Here is an 18,148-nt window from a genome sequence, read left to right as displayed (position 1 = left end):
ATTCCTCCAAATCCTTGACACACAACCACAATTTTGGTCATAAGTTGTGATGGTCATTAAAAGGAGGTCATCACATGACCATGCATGACTTATAACCTTTTTTGTAGCAGTCATTACACAAATGCGATGGTCATTAAGTGGAGAATGGAAGGATATATGTACTTGCGGTCATTAGCATTCTCCTGAGAATTGTTGAGCCCTCTTGAGGTTTTCCTTTGCTCTTAGAACCCTGCAAGGAATATGCATGCTTCCGTTCTCCACCATTCATCCAGTCAGAACAGAAGATGCTTCTTGGGTAAGAAACAAAACATCTTCAAGTGGGAAAAAACCAAGATAATCCAGTTGTCTTTTGATAAAGCACCTTTGGAGAAACTTTGCAATAGCTTCTTTAGGATTCTTAATGGTAAGAATTTCTCTACTATGCTGCACCGCTGTGATATTCACCAGCTTAATGATAAAATTTCCCTTTGGGTTTGTGAGCCACCCTGAGTCCCTCTGGGAATAGGGTGGCATATAAATAAAATGAACCTCGAACCTCGAAATTTCATCCGTGGAGATGTTGCCATACAAAACGGATTAATCCCAAACTGGCTAAAATGTCGGACTAGGAATGGGAAGAACCTGATTCTTGATCAAACCTCAAGTCGTGGAAACTCAATGAGTGATTTTCAGCCAGTTGCTCTGTCTCAGCCCAAGGTACACAGCTGCTGTGATGGGGACAAACATGAGTAAGAAGCATTTTGTACACTACCTTGAGCAAAAGGCAGTGTTTAAATACAGAAGTTGTTTTTAAGGTGACAGTTATAACTGTTTAAAGACTACAGATATTCCTCAACGTACGACGACATTTGAGCCCAACATTCCTGTCGCTAAGCAAGACAAATGTTAAGCGAATCTTGCTCTATTTTACAACTTTTCTTCCCACCGTTGTTAAGTGAATCACTGCAAAGTTGCTAAGTAACACAATTTGTTGAGTGAATCTGTCTTCCCCATTGATTTTGCTTGTGACGAGGTCTCAAAATATGATCACATGATTCCGACTGTTGTAAATATGAGCTAATTGCCAAGGATCTGAATTTTGATCACATGAGCATGTGGTCCTAAGTGTAAAAAATGATCATAAGTAATTTTTAGTGCTGTTGTAACTTTGAATGGTCACTTAATGAATGGATATAAGTCAAGGACTACATGCATTCTGAAGGATATAATTCCTGGCCACATTTGCTGATTCAATATGATTCAAGTACAGTACATTCTACCTGCATTTGAACCGAGAATATTTCATTGTTCCAAATGAAATGAAGCTTCTGGAAATCTGATATTTTTCCCATTCCTGCTTGCATATAGAAGCAGAAAGAGGAAGACAGTTAGCTTTCCAACTCCATTATAGTGCTGAGTAGCATGTAATATACATTTTAAAAAATCCACGCAGTATAAAATGCAAAAAAAGAAACAAAAAACATCCAGAGAAAATCACCACCATCTGAAAAATTAGACAATGCACAAGGGGCCTTTACACAAAATATCGGACTATTTTATTTTATGCTGAAAATACACAGTATAAAATGTTAAAGCTTACATGAAATCTGAAATAACTAACATTTTAATTAAAGATAGTTTTATAGTTTTAATTAAAGACCTTTTATGCTTCTCATTTAAATGGTTTTTTTTTTTGCATAATTCCTTATTGTGAACACTTAACCCAGAGTGATTTTCTGCTTTGTATTGGTGTATTCAGAGCAAACACATTATTTTTGTTCTAATGAAAAATAGTGAAATGTTTTTTTATAAAATTTGTCTCCATTGATATTGCACAAAATTAGGAATTTATCTTTTACGAATCATGCACTTTATTCTGTTCAAACATGTTTTGCAAATGCAAACATGCACTATAAAAATCAAAACAAATGGCATTTTAGCTAACATTGTTTACAATGATATACCACCTATATATGTGCATTTTACTAAATGATTTAATCTGTTTTCTATGAAAACTAATCTACACAGAATCTAAAGATATTTTATTGACAAAAATATATGCTAAGGAAAAATGTATGTATGCCACTTTTCCTTCATTGATGCGTATTACAAAAATGTTTCACATTGAGAAGGCAGAAACTATATCTATATTTTTTTTCCATTCTAGCATGATCTTATTTCTGTATATTATTTCACATATGCACAATAGTAGAGAAGAATGCAGCTTTAGAATCCAGAGAGGAAAAAATATAGGCTTTTCTAGTACTATATACATTATACAGAAAAAAGGATGGGATAATCACCATTGCCTTAAATGGAAAAACACTTTGTTTTGCATTATCTTCAAAGGTAGAGTAGAATTAAGAATTTTTTTTTTAGAAGTAATGAAATGAGTTTGGCTAAATTCAGACATTGTTCTTGAGTATGATCTTGTTTGAGGAGTTCCAGTTTAATTGCCCTGTGTTCCAATGGTCCCTTGGTACTGGATTCATAGTTATGACTTAGCACTGTTAGAGAGCCGAGGTGGCGCAGTGGGTAGAGTGCAGTACTGCAGGCCACTTCAGCTGACTGCTATCTGCAGTTCAGTGGTTCAAATCTCACCGGCTCAGGGTTGACTCAGCCTTCCATCCTTCCGAGGTGGGTAAAATGAGGACCCAGATTGTGGGGGGCGATATGCTGACTCTGTAAACCGCTTAGAGAGGGCTGAAAGCCCTATGAAGCGGTATATAAGTCTAACTGCTATTGCTATTGCATTCCCTCTTTCCCTCTATGTTGTATCCAGATTGTTGTTAGTCTGGATTATGGTAGCTATGATCACATTACTATTGACAAATGACACCTCTCACCAACAGCAATTGTGATTGGCTATTCTATAGCTAAATGACGTAGTCATAAAGTGGGGAAAAAAATCACACGACTGTGCCCAATTTAAAAGGGCAGTTCAGCAGTTCTGGTTGCAGTTGTTAAGTGAATCATCATGGGTCATTAAGCAGGATATAATATGACTCCCTTCCCCCCAACATGCCACTTCCTCCAGCTTCTCTTTTTTTTATTTTTAATTATTTTTATTTTTTGTTACACAGACAACAATGGGAGAGGATGAAAAAAAAGGGGGGGGAGGGGAAACCCATCTTCACATACAATATGTCGTTTAATCACAGGTGCATCCCTACTAAGTTTATACATCCCGTATCTCTCTATTGTATATTTAATAAGCACCACAATAAGCTAGGGTTTAAAAAACAAAAAACAACAAAATAAAACAAGGGAGAGAGGGAAAAAAAAGGTAGGGGGAGGGGGGGAGGCCAAACAGGACAAAAAAAAGGTCCAAGAAGGGAAGGGGGAAAAAAAAACCATCATCACATGCAGCATGTCGTTTGATTACGGTTGTTTTAACATCTACATCTTCAAATAATGTTTACCATCTCAGATATTCCCTCTAATGTAACTAAAGGTCTCATTTTCCTTCTACAATATATATTCAGTTAACATTAGCATTATTTTCCCCCAGAGAATATACTTCTATTCATTGTTAACCTTGCATTTCATACCTTCAAACAGAGATCTTATTCCTTCATTGTTCAACAAGGCATCGCTGCCTATATATACCAGTTTTCATTTGTTCCCCTATTGGAATTGCCTTATCAGCAGAGAAATATCATTATAATAAGTTCTTAACCTTATACATTATATCACCAGACCTTATATTAGTACTTCCTTATATCATCTCTTTTGACTTTGCTTGTTGGAAGCTGGCCTTGAAAATTGTAAACGGTGATCACATCACCAAGGGACATTTGAATTTCATAAATGCAATGTTGGCTGTCAAATACCCGAATTGCAATCACATGGCCAAGGGGAGGTTGCATATCCACAACTGGTCTGATCATAGGTCTCCCTGTTCAGACTGTTGTAACTTCAAATGGTCACTGGACAAGTGGATTGTAAGCAATACTCTTATCTGTGCTCTTCAAAGAGAGTCTTGGAAGCAATCAGAATGACCTCTACTCCTTTTCTGGAATACATGGCTACATGTCTTATGCTGTCCCCTCCTATAAATTCTTTTACATATACATTTATACTCCTGTTCTGCATAATTCTTGTTTGTGGAGAATATTAAACCTTAACTTCTATTCAGAATTGTATTCTGATTTCTGCTGGTGTTCTGGATTAGGGAAAAAGTAGAGTTTTATTTTATTCCCAACATATGTTGATAACTTATTTTATAGACTTATAGATATGTCAGATAGTATCAGATTAACACGAAATACAATGTTAGGCATATTTTAAAGTACTATGTGGTCTCTTTCTCTTTCTCTCTCTCTCTCTCTCTCTCTCTCTCTCTCTCTCTCTCTCTCTCTCTCTCTCCCCTCCCTCTCACTCCCTCTCCTTCTCCTACAAAATTTGGAACATAATCAGAGTTTAACATTGAAGGGTAACTAATTAATATCTATCTATCTATCTATCTATCTATCTATCTATCTATCTATCTATCTATCTATCTATCTATCTATCTATCTATCTATCTATCTATTTATAAATGGCTGTGTTTGTGTGTGTGTGTGTGTGTGTATGTGTGTGTGTGTGTGTGTGTTCCAGCATAACTCTGGAACGCCTCAACAATTTCAACCAAACTTGGCACACAGATGACTTACTCACTTGAGAAAAATACTCTGGGGGTAAGACACGCCTAACACCCCTCAAGGTGGGTGCTCTGTTAAGATACAGCCTGTTGTGCCATACTGCCGTACTGGCTTCTACTGCACAGAGCAATGGAGTTTCCATGGTAATGGCTTCACAGTACTCCACAAGCGGGGGCTCCCTCTGGTAAGGGGGAAAATCCAACATTAGAAATTACGTTTGGGCCAGACATTTTTCTCCTATAAATACTCGGGCAACGCCAGCACTAGTATAAAATACTTAAATAATCACATTTTGGATAGTTATCCCAAAGTAATGTGCAGGTTGGGGAAGATGGATTGACCTAAGAAAGCTCCAGTGCAGAGTTTCTTACCAGTCTCTGGTTTGGGAAAATTACATTGCATTCCAGTTTATTGTCCAAAAGCTTATGCTGAGTCCTTTGATGTCTGATTGTTTTCCTTTGCTTAGTCATGAGAGTTCTGGGAAACTGATGTTCTCTTATATCAACATATCAAGCAGCTGCTTCTTCCCAAGGAAAGCTGCACACACCTTTCTCCAAGTCGCCCCTGTGCTTTTCTGAATCCTGCACAGCAGAGATGGGTTGCTACGGGTTCGCATCAGTTTGGGCAAACTGGTAGTGGAAATTGGGACTGGGTTGCCAAACCGGTAGGGGACGGCAGGCTGTCCATGCCCCTGAATCGTTCCCCAGTCGCCGCTATTGCTTTCGAATTGTTTTTCAGTCATTTTTTTCATGTTCTGCACATGCACAGAACAATTTATGGGCAACTGCGCGAAGCAAAGCGGCAGCAACACCAGCAGCAACCCATCCCTGATGCACCGCCTTCTTGGAAGGCTTCAGAAGGCTGCTGAGCCTCATGAGGCGGCCATGTGTGATTTGGAGAAGGCTGCACACGGCCTCGTCTGCTTCACACAAGGCCACGGAGAGCTCACCTCATGAGCTGCGGAGGAAGGAAACAGCCAAAGTCTTTTGGGTCCAGCAGCGTTGGTAGAGCACAAGGCAGCAGGGGCAGCTATGGCTTTGTGCTGTGGTGCAATGGGGTGGCTGGCCCGCCTGCTGCCAATTACCTCCAATAGGCCGATTAGATCCCACAGATTAGGCCTCCTCCGAATTCCATCCACTGGCCAATGCCGACTGGCAACCACCCAGAGGAGGGCCTTCTCTGTGGCTGCTCCTGCCCTCTGGAACGAGCTCCCCATGGAGATTCGGACCCCCACCACCCTTCAGGCTTTCCGCAAAGCCCTTAAAACCTGGCTGTTCCGACACGCCTGAGGCTGATGAGTTCCTGTCCCCGCTCGAATGGTGTGCCTGTTGAGTTGTTTTTTTAAAATTGTGGTATTGTTTGTCTATGTCTTTTTTTCCCCTATTTGTATCCCCTATCCCCCCCCCCCTGACTTGGGTTGTGAGCCACCCTGAGTCCCTTCTGGGAAAAGGGCGGCATAGGAATATAATAAATTCAATTCAATTCAATTCAATGGCACAAGGAATGAAACAGCTCTTGGCAGTGATGGTGGTGCAATAGCAATAGCAATAGCAGTAGACTTATATACCGCTTCATAGGCCTTTCAGGCCTCTCTAAGCGGTTTACAGAGAGTCAGCATATTGCCCCCAACAATCTGGGTCCTCATTTTACCCACCTCGGAAGGATGGAAGGCTGAGTCAACCCTGAGCCGGTGAGATTTGAACCGCTGACCTGCTGATCTAGCAGTAGCCTGCAGTGCTGCATTTAACCACTGCGTCACCTTGGTGCTGGCAGGGCTGGGTAAGATAGAAGCCACAAGGAGATGGAGAATGGTGAAGGCTCTACTGAGCAGGCCAGCCAAAAGTCTAGAGATGGAGGGGGAGGTAGACAGGTGGTCGGAGTTGAAGCACCCTTGTGGCTGTAAGTGTGGGTGGGTTGCTAATCACTCAAATTTTGATCATGTGACCATGGGGTTCAGCACTGTCATAACTTACGAAGAAAATGTCTTTAACTGAGGTCTACCTCCAAACGAATCTCTGCAAGAGATTCATGGCCATTAAGCAAATCTGATTTCTCCCATTGATTTTGATTGCCAGAAGCCAGCTGGGAAGGTTGCGAATGTTGATCACAATAATTGCAAATACATGCTCAATGCTCCCTTGACAAGGACACAATTTCAGAGTGCAGCGGCTGGGCATTTCATGATCAAGCAAGCCATTTCAGAATTGTGAGCGTTTGTGTACACACGCATGTAACAGCCTTAAATTCAACTTTGCTAAAGAGCTAGCTGTCAAGCCATAGATTTCGGGAAATCTAATATGATTATTACCTTAATTTTCCTTGTCTCTTGGCTTGAATTACCCTTTCCTTTAAAATGAAACCCACTTAGGAGAGGCTAAATCGTTTTCTGCTGTAATTTTGTTGTAACTGCTTTCACAGCTCTTCCTGTTGTCTTTCTTCTTTTACCCCTCTCTGGGGCATTTGTTGTAAATTAGTCATGTACCAATAGATGCAGTGTGAAAATAAAATTGACTCTATTACCTTCTTTCTATGATTATTTAGAAAATGGATGGTTCATTCTCTCTGCTAATGTGAATATGTGCCAGCCTGCCGAATGCTTAGAACTACTCTGAATCTTATTTCAAATTGACAATGTTACCATGGAGTCCCACTCAGTGTGCTGATAACAGGAGATCTCTAGATAACCACTACATTATAAATAGGGTGAGATAGATAAACAGATTTTTTTTTTTAGCCTGCCTATGTTTTCCCCACTCTTGTACCAATTATAACACACAAATGGGCAGGCATTTCGGTTAAAAAAATAATAATAATGTCCCGTATTTGCATTCAGAGCTATGAACTGTCAGTATGTATATTCGTACAACTCACTTAAAACTGACTGTAATAGGTTTCTGGGTTTTGCATATTAATAGCACAACACAATATATGCTTCGGGTTTTTTTGTGTGTGTTTTTTTGCGGGGTAGAAGGGAATCTACTGTATTTAGTTGTTGTTATGCTCTGTAATACAAACTAAACATTGTTTCTAGGAACAATAAGCCCTGTTTTGGAGAGGTGGCTTGGGTGAATTATGCTCATCATTAAATAATAGTTTACATAATTCTTAATTGCTTAATTCTGTTCAGCTTTTTTCTTCATGTTTACATGTTGTCCTTCAAGTTTTTCCCTAAATCATTTATTTTCTGCCTTCAACATTGGAATTTCAGTGGTTCTTCCCAATCATGGACTTAGCATGATTTATTTGGGCCAATAAGCTAAAACCATTAACACCAGTTTGGCCTGATCAATCTCTTTAGCATTTTTGCAGAGTTTTTTCTTCCTCGCTAAGATTTTGCTTTGCAAAATACCTTTTTCTACCCACATCTTTACCCAGGTTTAAGTTTTCTTCGCTCAACTTCCCAGGAACCAGATTTTGTTGAGATGGGGGTTGTATTAAAAAAAACAACAACTAAAAGGGCATTCAACCAGAACTATTCATAAAATACATTAAAGCTTAACTTGTGTTATTATTGAGCTTATTCCAATAAGTCAACAGATAAATCTGCATACCGTATCTGTTCTACTAGGTCACTGCTTTTACTGTTACCAGTGTTTCCCTGAGAATAAGACTGGATCCTATATTAATTTTTGCTCTAAAAGATGTATTAGGATTTATTTTCCAGTTAGGGCTTATTTTGGGGGAAATACAGTACTAAATGTGTCTGTCTGGCTGGCAAACTTTTTTTTTTTTGGCAGCTTTTTTTCCCCTTCTACAACACCTTACAGTCAAGGTTCACCGACAAATGCGCGATAGACATATGCACGCCGACAAAACCGCGATGGACAAATGAGCGCCGTCAAAATCGCTAATTGATTTTTGACAATAGCGTGACGACAAATGCGCGATGACAAAATCACGCCAACAAACTAACAGTAATTTTTTCAATTTTGTTTAACCCTAACCCTAACCCTAAAAGTAATATTTATTTTATTTTATTGTGCTTGTCATTGCGCTTTTGTTGTCGCGATTTTATCGTTGCGAATTTGTCGGCGCGATTTTGACGTCACATTTTAATCGGTGCTATTTTGTCGGCACGCATATGTCTATCGCGCAATTGTCGAGTCACGACAGTCATTACATCAACATTGTTATGTCATCATACCTGTACATAATATTTCGCTTCTATATTTACACATCTTTATACACAGTTCTATATTTATTTATATATATTGTTTTTTGGCTTAATGAATTTTATTCTTGTTTTGCAGCCATTTATACCAATTGTTCCAAATTTCATAATATTCCGACTCGTCTTTATCTTTTAATTTCAGTGTTAATTTGTCCATCTCTGCACAATCCAAAGTTTTTTTTATCACTAATTCGTCCGAGGGGGTATTAGTTTGTTTCCAGCATTGGGCAAATGCTATTCTGGCTGACAATCTTAACTGGCGCTTATTTTTTGATAGGGCTTATACTATGAGCATCTTGGAAAAAAACATGCTAGGGGTTATTTTCCAATTGGGTCTTATTTTCGGGAAAACACACTCTTTGAAAAAAAAATAAAAGGGAAGGAAATCTTTGTTGAATGCGACAACTCGGCTGGATGAATGGTCTCTGAATGAATGGGAGCTAAGGTTGAATTCAAACAGGCTAAATACATCTTGATTCTTACCAAATATGCAAAAAGCTATTTGAGGGAGGAAGTGTTGAGCAAAATATTTTTAGGAGAGATTAATTTGCATCATCAAAATGTCTTGTTTTGAGCTGCAATGGCACAGTGGTTAGAATGCAGTACTACAGGGTACTTTTGCTGACTGCCAGCTGCCTGCAATTTGTCAGTTCAAATCTCACCAAGTTCAAGGTTGACTCAGCCTTTCATTCTCCCGAGGTGGGTAAAATGAGGAGCAGGATTGTTGGGGGCAATAGGCCGCCTTTGTAAACCACTTAGAGAGGGCTGTAAAGCACTGTGAAGCGGTATATAAGTGCTAAGTGCTGTTGTTTTCTAATTGGAATATAGATCATAAATGTACAGATCATAAATGTACTGAAAGGCTTGTGTAAAGTACAGGTAGTGTCCTTGACTTTCAGCCGTAATTGAGCCCAACATTTCTGTTGTTAAGTGAGACATTTGTTAAGTGAGTTTTGCCCCATTTTATGTTGTTCCTTGCCTCATTTGTTAAGTGAATCACTGCAGTGGATAAGTTACACGGTTGTTAAGTGAATCTGGTTTCCCTATTGACTTTGCTTATCAGAAGGTCGCAAAAGGGGATCACATGACCTTGGGGCACAGCAACAGTCATAAGTATGAGTCAGTTGCCAAGTGCCTGAATTTTAATCCCATGGTCATGGGGATGCTGCAAAGGTATAACTGAAAAACACTCATAACTCACTTTTTTCAGTGAACGCTCATTAAATGAACTGTGGTAAGTTGAGGGCTACTTGTATTCTGCTTAATAAGGAAGATTTGTACACTGAGGGCATGCTACAAGTAATAACACCTATCCTCCGCGAGCTGCACTGGTTACCGATCAGTCTCCGGATACGCTTCAAGGTGCTAGTCGTAACTTATAAAGCCCTTCATGGTATTGGATCTGGGTACTTGAGAGACCGCCTGCTGCCAATTACCTCCCACAGACCCATTAGATCTCACAGGGTTGGCCTCCTCCGGGTGCCATCTACCAGCCAATGCCATCTGGCTATTACCCGGGGGAGGGCCTTCTCTGTGGAAGCTCCGGCCCTCTGGAATGAACTCCCCGCAGGGATTCGGACCCTCACCTCTCTCCAGGCCTTCCGAAAAGCCGTCAAAACCTGGCCGGCAGGCCTGGGGGTGATGAGTTCCCTCCCCTCTCGACGTGTATGGTTGTGCGACTGTTGTTTACTTTTATTATTTGTATTTTGTCTTTTTATGTTCCCCTTTTTCCCCCTTGAATTGTTCGCCGCCCTGAGTCCTCCCGGAGAAGGGCGGCATACAAATAATACAATACAATACAATACAATACAATATAATACAATACAATACAATACAATAACTTAGAGAAAAATCTCCTTAAACTACTCAGACTATTTACATCTTCTTTCCTTATATGTCAAATAAATATCAGTCATCTACTCTGAATAGTTAATGTGAAGGAAAATGAAGTGAGGTGCAATTGTGTTTTGCTCTCTAAAGGTGCTAATCAGAAGTAATAAAATGGTAATGATTGTTTTTCACATGGAAAAATAATCAAAAACGACTTGTACAATTCCAGATTTCTGCTTTTCTACTTCGTCCAAAAGGAAGCTGCGGGCTGCTAATATGTCAATCTATTTAATAGGGTTTCTGGGCAATGGATATAGGAGTTGTTACTGCTTCATTAGTTTGGTTCTAGAAATTATACATCCTCAAGCAGTTTATAATGCTTTCTTCCTAATTCTGTCATTTTTGATCAGTTCAGAATCTGGTCTGAAAATGCAGCTCTACTATCTCCTTCCATGTGAATCTCATGTCATGGAATAACAGGATGGAGAGTCCCTACTAAGATTCTGAATCTAGCTGACAAGTGAGAGAATAAAATTCACAGTGTTGCACTCAAGTTCTATTAGTCATGCCTAAGCTTGTCATCTTTCTGGTTTTTATGCATACAAGGAAATAATTCTATGTATTCGATGAGCTGACCTCTGAGTCCACCAACTTAGGATTGCAGTTTTTGTTCTTTTTAAATTTGAAATATGTTCCTATAAAACCAGTGGTGGGTTTCAAAAAAAATTCGAACCTACTCTGTGGGTGTGGCCTCCTTTGTGGGAGTGGCTTGCCGGCCATGTGACCTGGTGGGAGTGGCTTGTCGGCCTCTCTCTCTCTCTCTCTCTCTCTCTCTCTCTCTCTCTCTCTCTCTCTCTCTCTCTCTCTCTCTCTCTCTCTCTCTCTCTCTCTTCCTTTTGTCTCTCTGTCCCTTTTTCCTTTTTTTCTTTCATCTCTCTCTCTTTTTCTTTCTTTATTCTTTTTTATTTCTTTCTTCCTTTTTTTCTCTGTCTCTGTCTCTCTCTCTGTCTCTCTCTCTCTCTCTCTCTCTCTCTGTGTGTGTGTGTGTGTGTGTGTGTGTGTGGTGGGTTTCAATTTTTTTTGGAACCTCTTCTGTATGTGTGGCCTGCTTTCCGGGTCCACTGGTGGAACCTCTTCTAACCGGTTTGGTAGATATGACGAACCGGTTCTACCGAACTGGTGCAAATTGGTAGGAACCCACCTTTGTATAAAACTCATCTTTTCACCGTCAGAATTCCGAAACACATGCGCTCTTCTTAATAGATCCACAATAAAATACTTTTGACTACTAAAACAAGAATTCTGCTTGATTTTTTCCCCCCTTTTTCTTAATAGTGGCCAGCATTCAGAAGCTTCCTGCAGCATCTGTTCTAACAGACATCAATTTCCCCATGAGAGGAAGGAAAGGAATGGTTGACTGGGCCCGAAACTCAGAAGACAGGGTTGTGATTCCCAAAAGTATCTTCACCCCTATGTCAACAGGTAAAAAAAACCTCAGCAGCCTTTTCATTTTCTATTTCACGAAAGAAAGCTAACTTGCTAACTCATGCATTTGTGGGCTTGCTTCATCGGTATTTTGGATCAGCTATTTGAAGATTAGCATTACAGTCGGATTTTAGACTTGTTCCTTCTATACAAATGTATAGTGCAAAAGGTGGTTATTGAATCTTAATGATTAGCATTTACAACTAGACTTCTATGGTTATAATATGGCAGTTCTCCAAAAAGCAAGAAAAATATATAGCAGAAAGAATGTCAAGTTTTATTCTTTGTACAATTCGAAGTTCTTGAGTCTGTGAATATGAAAGCTAATTCCTGGATTTCTCTTTTGGGCTTCTCATTAGTTCATAGCTGGTGGTGCCTCCCTATTATAATGCACCTGTTTCTATTTCTATGGGAACCCAGTTGAAGTTGGAAATAATATGGCAACAGCAAGGAATCAGTAGGAAAATCAAGGGGAAAGAGTCACTATCGGAGTGGGTGGTCATAATAAATTTAAAATAATAATCATAGTAATAGAGACCAGCTGAAAAACATTTGCCTGCTTCAGGGTGCACCCAAATGGCTATTGTAACCTTTGTGTCCCTTTACACATTATAGGAATAGCCATTTCAGTTCCTTATGTGAAAAAGGGACGCATTTATCTGGTTCTTCCTCTTCCTTGCTTACGTATCTGTGTGTGAATGATCATGTTCATTGTCTATAACTCTCATCTATGGGAAAGGAAGTGATGGGCTTCTCACTACCAAGTTAGTATCCTGTTACAAAACAAGCAAAGATAAGTACTCAGTTGTGCTTGAATGGGGAATGGAGAAGGAGGAGAGTTCTCATAATTGTCCATGTCCATATGGGAATGAGCTATGCTTACCTTTGTTGCGTAAGGTTAATTGACGTGTTTTCTACAAATATAGGCTTATATAGGACATTATTAGCTAAAATTGACCATGGTTCACTGTTCTGACCCCTCTCCTCCATCCAGAAACGAAAGCCGAAACCAACGTAAATGAGAAGGTTTCTTTAATCAGACCAGACTCTCGTTGGCTGCAAGCCACATAAACAAAGAGATAAGCACTCTGGCAGCAAGTCCTACAAAACTTGGCAGCAACGCAAACAAACTCTGGCAGCAATCCAGCCTGCCAAGTTTGTTTCTTGTTAGTCCTTAACGTTGACTTCTGCAGAAAGGCGTGGCACAAGCAGTCTCTTTTATAATCAGGAGAGGATCTTAATGAGCATCAGCTGAGCATAATCCCTTCTTGTAATTATGCTGTTGTTCTTGACGCCGAGTAGCCCTTCGACAGCGTGCATCCCGGAACAACTCACAGGTGTTTTCTGGATCACTCACTCTTGTCTCCTCCCCACTGATCCAAGGCTCAGACACCACCTGGTGACCAACCAGTCTCTCCTCGCCCTGCTCGGAGTCAGAACCCTGTCCAGGGTCTTCCACCTCCTCCAGGGGTGACTCATAAGACCCCTCGCTGTTGGAGTCTGGCGGCAGCTCCAACGGCTCCTGCCAGGCCACAACAGTTCACTATGAGTTCATTGTGGGAAATGGTTTATTTAACTTTTTGGGATTGGTGGGATTATTTAAAGACCAGTAACCATTCCAGTGACTTTCCTAAAGCCAAAGAAATACTTGGATTATTAGATTAGGTTATTAATTATAATAATTAAGATAATACAATATAATGCAGTTTAGCAAATGATGTATTTCACAAATAAGGTTTCAGAATGCTCCTAATCATGTGAGATGCTTAAGTCTCATGACTTTTTTCATCCCTAAATGTAAAATCTTATTACATTATTATAAAACAATTCACTAGAATATATTATAATTGCAGTCTTGGTTTTCCCTAAGCAAAGTTTTCTATAATGATAAAATACTGTTTTATATATCTCTGTAATGACAAAGTTGGAGATGCTTGGAAAGATATCAAATTTCACCTACATATTGTCTTCTTTCTTCCTTTGATTTTAGAACTAGATGAATCCACCGTGTTTGTACTTGGAGCAGTATTGTACAAAAATTTAGAGCTTATTTTGCCTACCTTAAGGTAAGTGATAACTGTAAGGGACAGTTCAAATCAGGGGTGAAATTCAGTAGGTTCTTACAGGTTCTGGAGAACCGGTAGCGGAAATTTTGAGTAGTCCGTAGAACTGGCAAATACTACCTTTTGCTGGCCCCAGAGTGGGGTGGGAATGGAGATTTTGCAATATCCTTCCCCTAGGAGTGGGGAGGGAATGGGAATTTTGCAGTATCCTTCCCCTGGATGTGTCCTGTAGAAACAGGCAGGAATGAAATATAAGACTTCATTTCTGATTTTTGTCTAAAGAAGGAACAACTAACCTGTTCTGAGTTCTACATCAAGTGTGTTGTATGCTTTCCTTGATTTTCCCATTGCCCTTCAATAGCAGAACTGAAGAATAATTTCTCCAGTTTTGTTTTCCTAGGTCTGGCAACAGGGTGGTCTGAAGAAGCATAGTGAGGGAACAACATTCGGACATCTAGAACAGATGATATTTTTTGTGTGTGTCTTCAATTTCTGCAATCCCTTATCTTTAGCCAGATTGGCAAGGATTTTTGATATTTGATGTCCAAATCACTTGGATCACATAAGATTGCGCTGCTCCAGCAGGCCGGATGGATGTTGTGAAACATCCAGCCCCACGGAAATTGTGAATGCTGTCTTTTTTAAAGTGTTGTCTTTGTCTTTGTCTATTTATCCCCTTTCCCTGTCTATTGTGAGCCGCCCGGAGTCCTTCGGGAGTGGGCGGCATACAAGACAAATCAAATCAAATCAAATCAAATCAATACTATCTGGAGGAGTCAGCAAGAGATAAGACAGCAATGGAAGAAGGCAGAAGCTTGTAATAGGAAGAGGAGATACTCCTCATGGGTGAACCACATTGCTTTCTTTAGCTCAATTCAAGTAATGGGGAAGAAGAAAAAGGTGATCATGGCTTTCTCTAATGAAAAGAGGAATGGTTAAGAATTAGGAGGAATGAGAGAATGTGTCTCTGTGCGTATGTAGGAGAGAGAGAGAAAGGAAGAGCTGTAGAACAGTTTCAATCTGTCAGCTGAAATTAAAGCATACCAGTAAGTGTTAAGGCATAGTAGCAATAGCAATAGCAGTAGACTTATATACCGCTTCATAGGGCTTTCAGCCCTCTCTAAGCGGTTTACAGAGAGTCAGCATATTGCCCCCAACAATCTGGGTCCTCATTTTACCCACCTCGGAAGGATGGAAGGCTGAGTCAACCCTGAGCCGGTGAGATTTGAACCGCTGAACTGCTGATCTAGCAGTAGCCTGCAGTGCTGCATTTAACCACTGCGCCACCTTAGTGTCTTAAGTGTAGATCGGTGTAGGTATTTATAGATGCAAACATGCTTTTATCTGTGCAACATAAGTGCTTCGATAATGACTAGATATTAACCTAAAGACAAAAAATAAAAAGACAGATGACACCATTATTAGATAAGATATAGATATATTTCAACTCCACACATTTATTTAATACAAAAGCTACTAGATGTCCTAAGCATATTGAAGGGAGGGGAATCTACTCTCAGTGAGTAATAATAGTCCCTCTTCTTAAGTGCAATATTATGTAATTAGGCGCAGTAAGTTATGTCAAGATTTAGTTACAGCTGAGTAAGTATAACTGAAAAGTTTGGCTTCTCACCTTGATGGAGAAAAACTGCAACCATTGGCTACTAGACATTTATCAAAAAAACATTCCATAGAAATCAAAAGGAGATCTGTTCAGAGACTGACAGGGCAGTTTTTGTCCAGTCTATGTTACACTGCTTCACGCTGCTTGTATTTGCGCTGTCAAACACAAACACAAATGAAACCAGAGAAGAATGAAAAACAAGGGGACATCCTGGAAGCCCTCTATATACAGCAAGAAGTAAGAGAGGGTACTTAGTTGAAGCTTTGTATCTTCTCTTTCTCCTTCCTCTGGCGAAGTCTTCACATCAACAGCTTTGTATGGGACAAGATACTACATATGCAGAGTGGGGGAAAAAACACTAGTGAAGAGAATTGGTAGACAGTGGAAGAATGTTTCACTCTTCCCCAGCTGTCAAAAGTCTGTTAGGACCACAAAACAATGTTTTGCTCTCAGTCAGGCTTTGAGGAATTAAAAAGGGGGGGGATTTGGACAGTAAAAAGGGATTAAAGATCTTTATTTGCCCACTAATTCTCCCATGGATTTTATCTTTCTAGTGCTGCATTACTTATGAGCACTTAATAGAGAAGTTTACATATGAAGGAAATTCTACCAACAGCATAACTATTTTAACTCTTGGGGTATTGTATAGTGATTTAACAGCATTGCTGAAGGCAAATGGGTCTTCTGATTGGAAGTTTATCTCAAACCTCTCATATATCCTCCTACGTTCAATCAACAAGATGCAAGTGTAATAAAAGAGAGTGTAAAAAAAATATTGTTTAAAATGTAAAGTTTACTCCATGATTCCAGGAGCATTTGAACATTTTGTATAAATAGGAGTATTTTCTCAGATTCACTCTCTAGATCTTACAAGACAAAGTTGCTTTGATGCATGCTTTGCCTTCCAAATAAGTGCTTGTTAAATGTTCATTTAATTAATGGTAATTAATTAAATTAGTTATCAGGTACATAACAAGATTTAGTTAATGAGTTATACCAAACCAAGTTTGTCAAAAGGACATCACTTTTCATCTATAAAAAACTCTTTGGTTCTGAAAAAATAACTTTTTTAATATGTTAGTTTTGATAAAGATAAAGCAGCTTTTCATCCCACTGTGTTTATAGCATGATTCTTTCATGCACAGAAAGTCAGCTGTTCATAAGCTGTTTGTTGGATTTTCAGTATAATTGTCTGATTAATAACATACTTTGAGAAGTCAATGGCAGCTTGATCAAATGGTAATACCATGACAACAGTTTCCCTGTGCAAAACATTTTCTACACGTACAATTGTTGGCAGCATAGGATCAAGTACCAATTCTCTTCGGTACACATCAGGAGTGGGTTTCAACCGGTTCACGGCGGTCCCCGCGATCCGGTTGGTCGCCGAACCCGGAAGTAAGTAACTTCCGGGAACGGCGAAGCCCCCCCCGCGCCCGCGCGCGCCCGCGCCCGCTCCTTACCTGGTTTTGCCGAATTCTGCACTTCCACGCATGCGCAGGACGCATACAGTGCCTGCGCGATCCTCCAGGAGCAGCTGGAGCATCGCACAGATGCTAGTACGCATGCGCGCGGCGCGCGCATGCGCAAGGACGCCGCCGGCCTCGTTCCAACCGAACCGGTTGGAACAGGGCGAGAAACCCACCCCTGGTACACATGCATTTAATGCACTGATTTTAGTGCCACAAAGAAAGATGAGGTGTACCCTCATCAAACAGAGAAAGATATTATACTGTCCTAATGTAGAAATTAGACCAGTGGTTCCCAACATGGGGCCATGTCCCACAGGGGGGCAATTTGATTTTTAATGGGGGCAATTTGAACCTTGTTTAAACCAAGTTAAAGGCCTTTTAGGGTTCCTCTGTGTGAGTAGAATTCACTTTTTGAGTAAAGGAAGAAGTATATGTCACAAGAGGGGGGGGGGCATCAGGATTTTAGAGATGCTTAGGTGGGGCATGGACCAAAAAGTTGGGAACCACTGAACTGGATGCTTAAAGAAAGGTATTCTTCCATTGCTGTCCTGTGCATGTTGAGGACTTTGGCTGGTGTTGTTTTGCAAATACCATCCATCTCAAAGGTGAAGCTGATTGCATGAACAAGAAAAGGTTTTGTTTTAGAAGTTGCATCCTAGCTATATAATCAGATTTGTCTGATTGTCATCTTATGGGGTTCTTGGGGCCATCTGAGCTTGTTTTATTGCAGATGATGTGACCTACTTTGATAATGAAACAAACAAACAAACAAAAAACAGCCAACCTCAGAACGCACCAAGGACCCCACAGTTCAGTCCTGAGCTACAAATATGTCTTCCATCGTTATCATTTTTATTGTCATATTGGCGTCATACAAAAGC

The 18,148-nt window shown here is 40.0% G+C and overlaps 1 protein-coding gene across 3 annotated transcripts in view; it reads left to right on the top strand.

Annotated features, from left to right (window-relative positions):
• Positions 1-18,148, top strand: part of ADGRB3 (adhesion G protein-coupled receptor B3) — a 549,324-nt gene that overhangs the window by 258,472 nt on the left and 272,704 nt on the right. For all 3 annotated transcript variants that reach the window (XM_087718921.1, XM_087718919.1, XM_087718920.1), the window contains exons 13-14: positions 11,959-12,105; positions 14,099-14,174. In XM_087718921.1, coding sequence (XP_087575047.1) covers positions 11,959-12,105; positions 14,099-14,174 — 223 coding nt within the window. The remainder of the gene's footprint in view (positions 1-11,958; positions 12,106-14,098; positions 14,175-18,148) is intronic.

This window comes from Thamnophis sirtalis, unplaced genomic scaffold (assembly GCF_051295495.1).
Source record: "Thamnophis sirtalis isolate CommonGarterSnake01/CBP01778 unplaced genomic scaffold, rThaSir2_p1.2 scaffold_6, whole genome shotgun sequence".
Classification (NCBI taxonomy): Eukaryota; Metazoa; Chordata; class Lepidosauria; order Squamata; family Natricidae; genus Thamnophis; species Thamnophis sirtalis.
The sequence above is the reverse complement of the archived record's forward strand: the minus strand, read 5'-3'. Positions and strand labels throughout refer to the sequence as shown.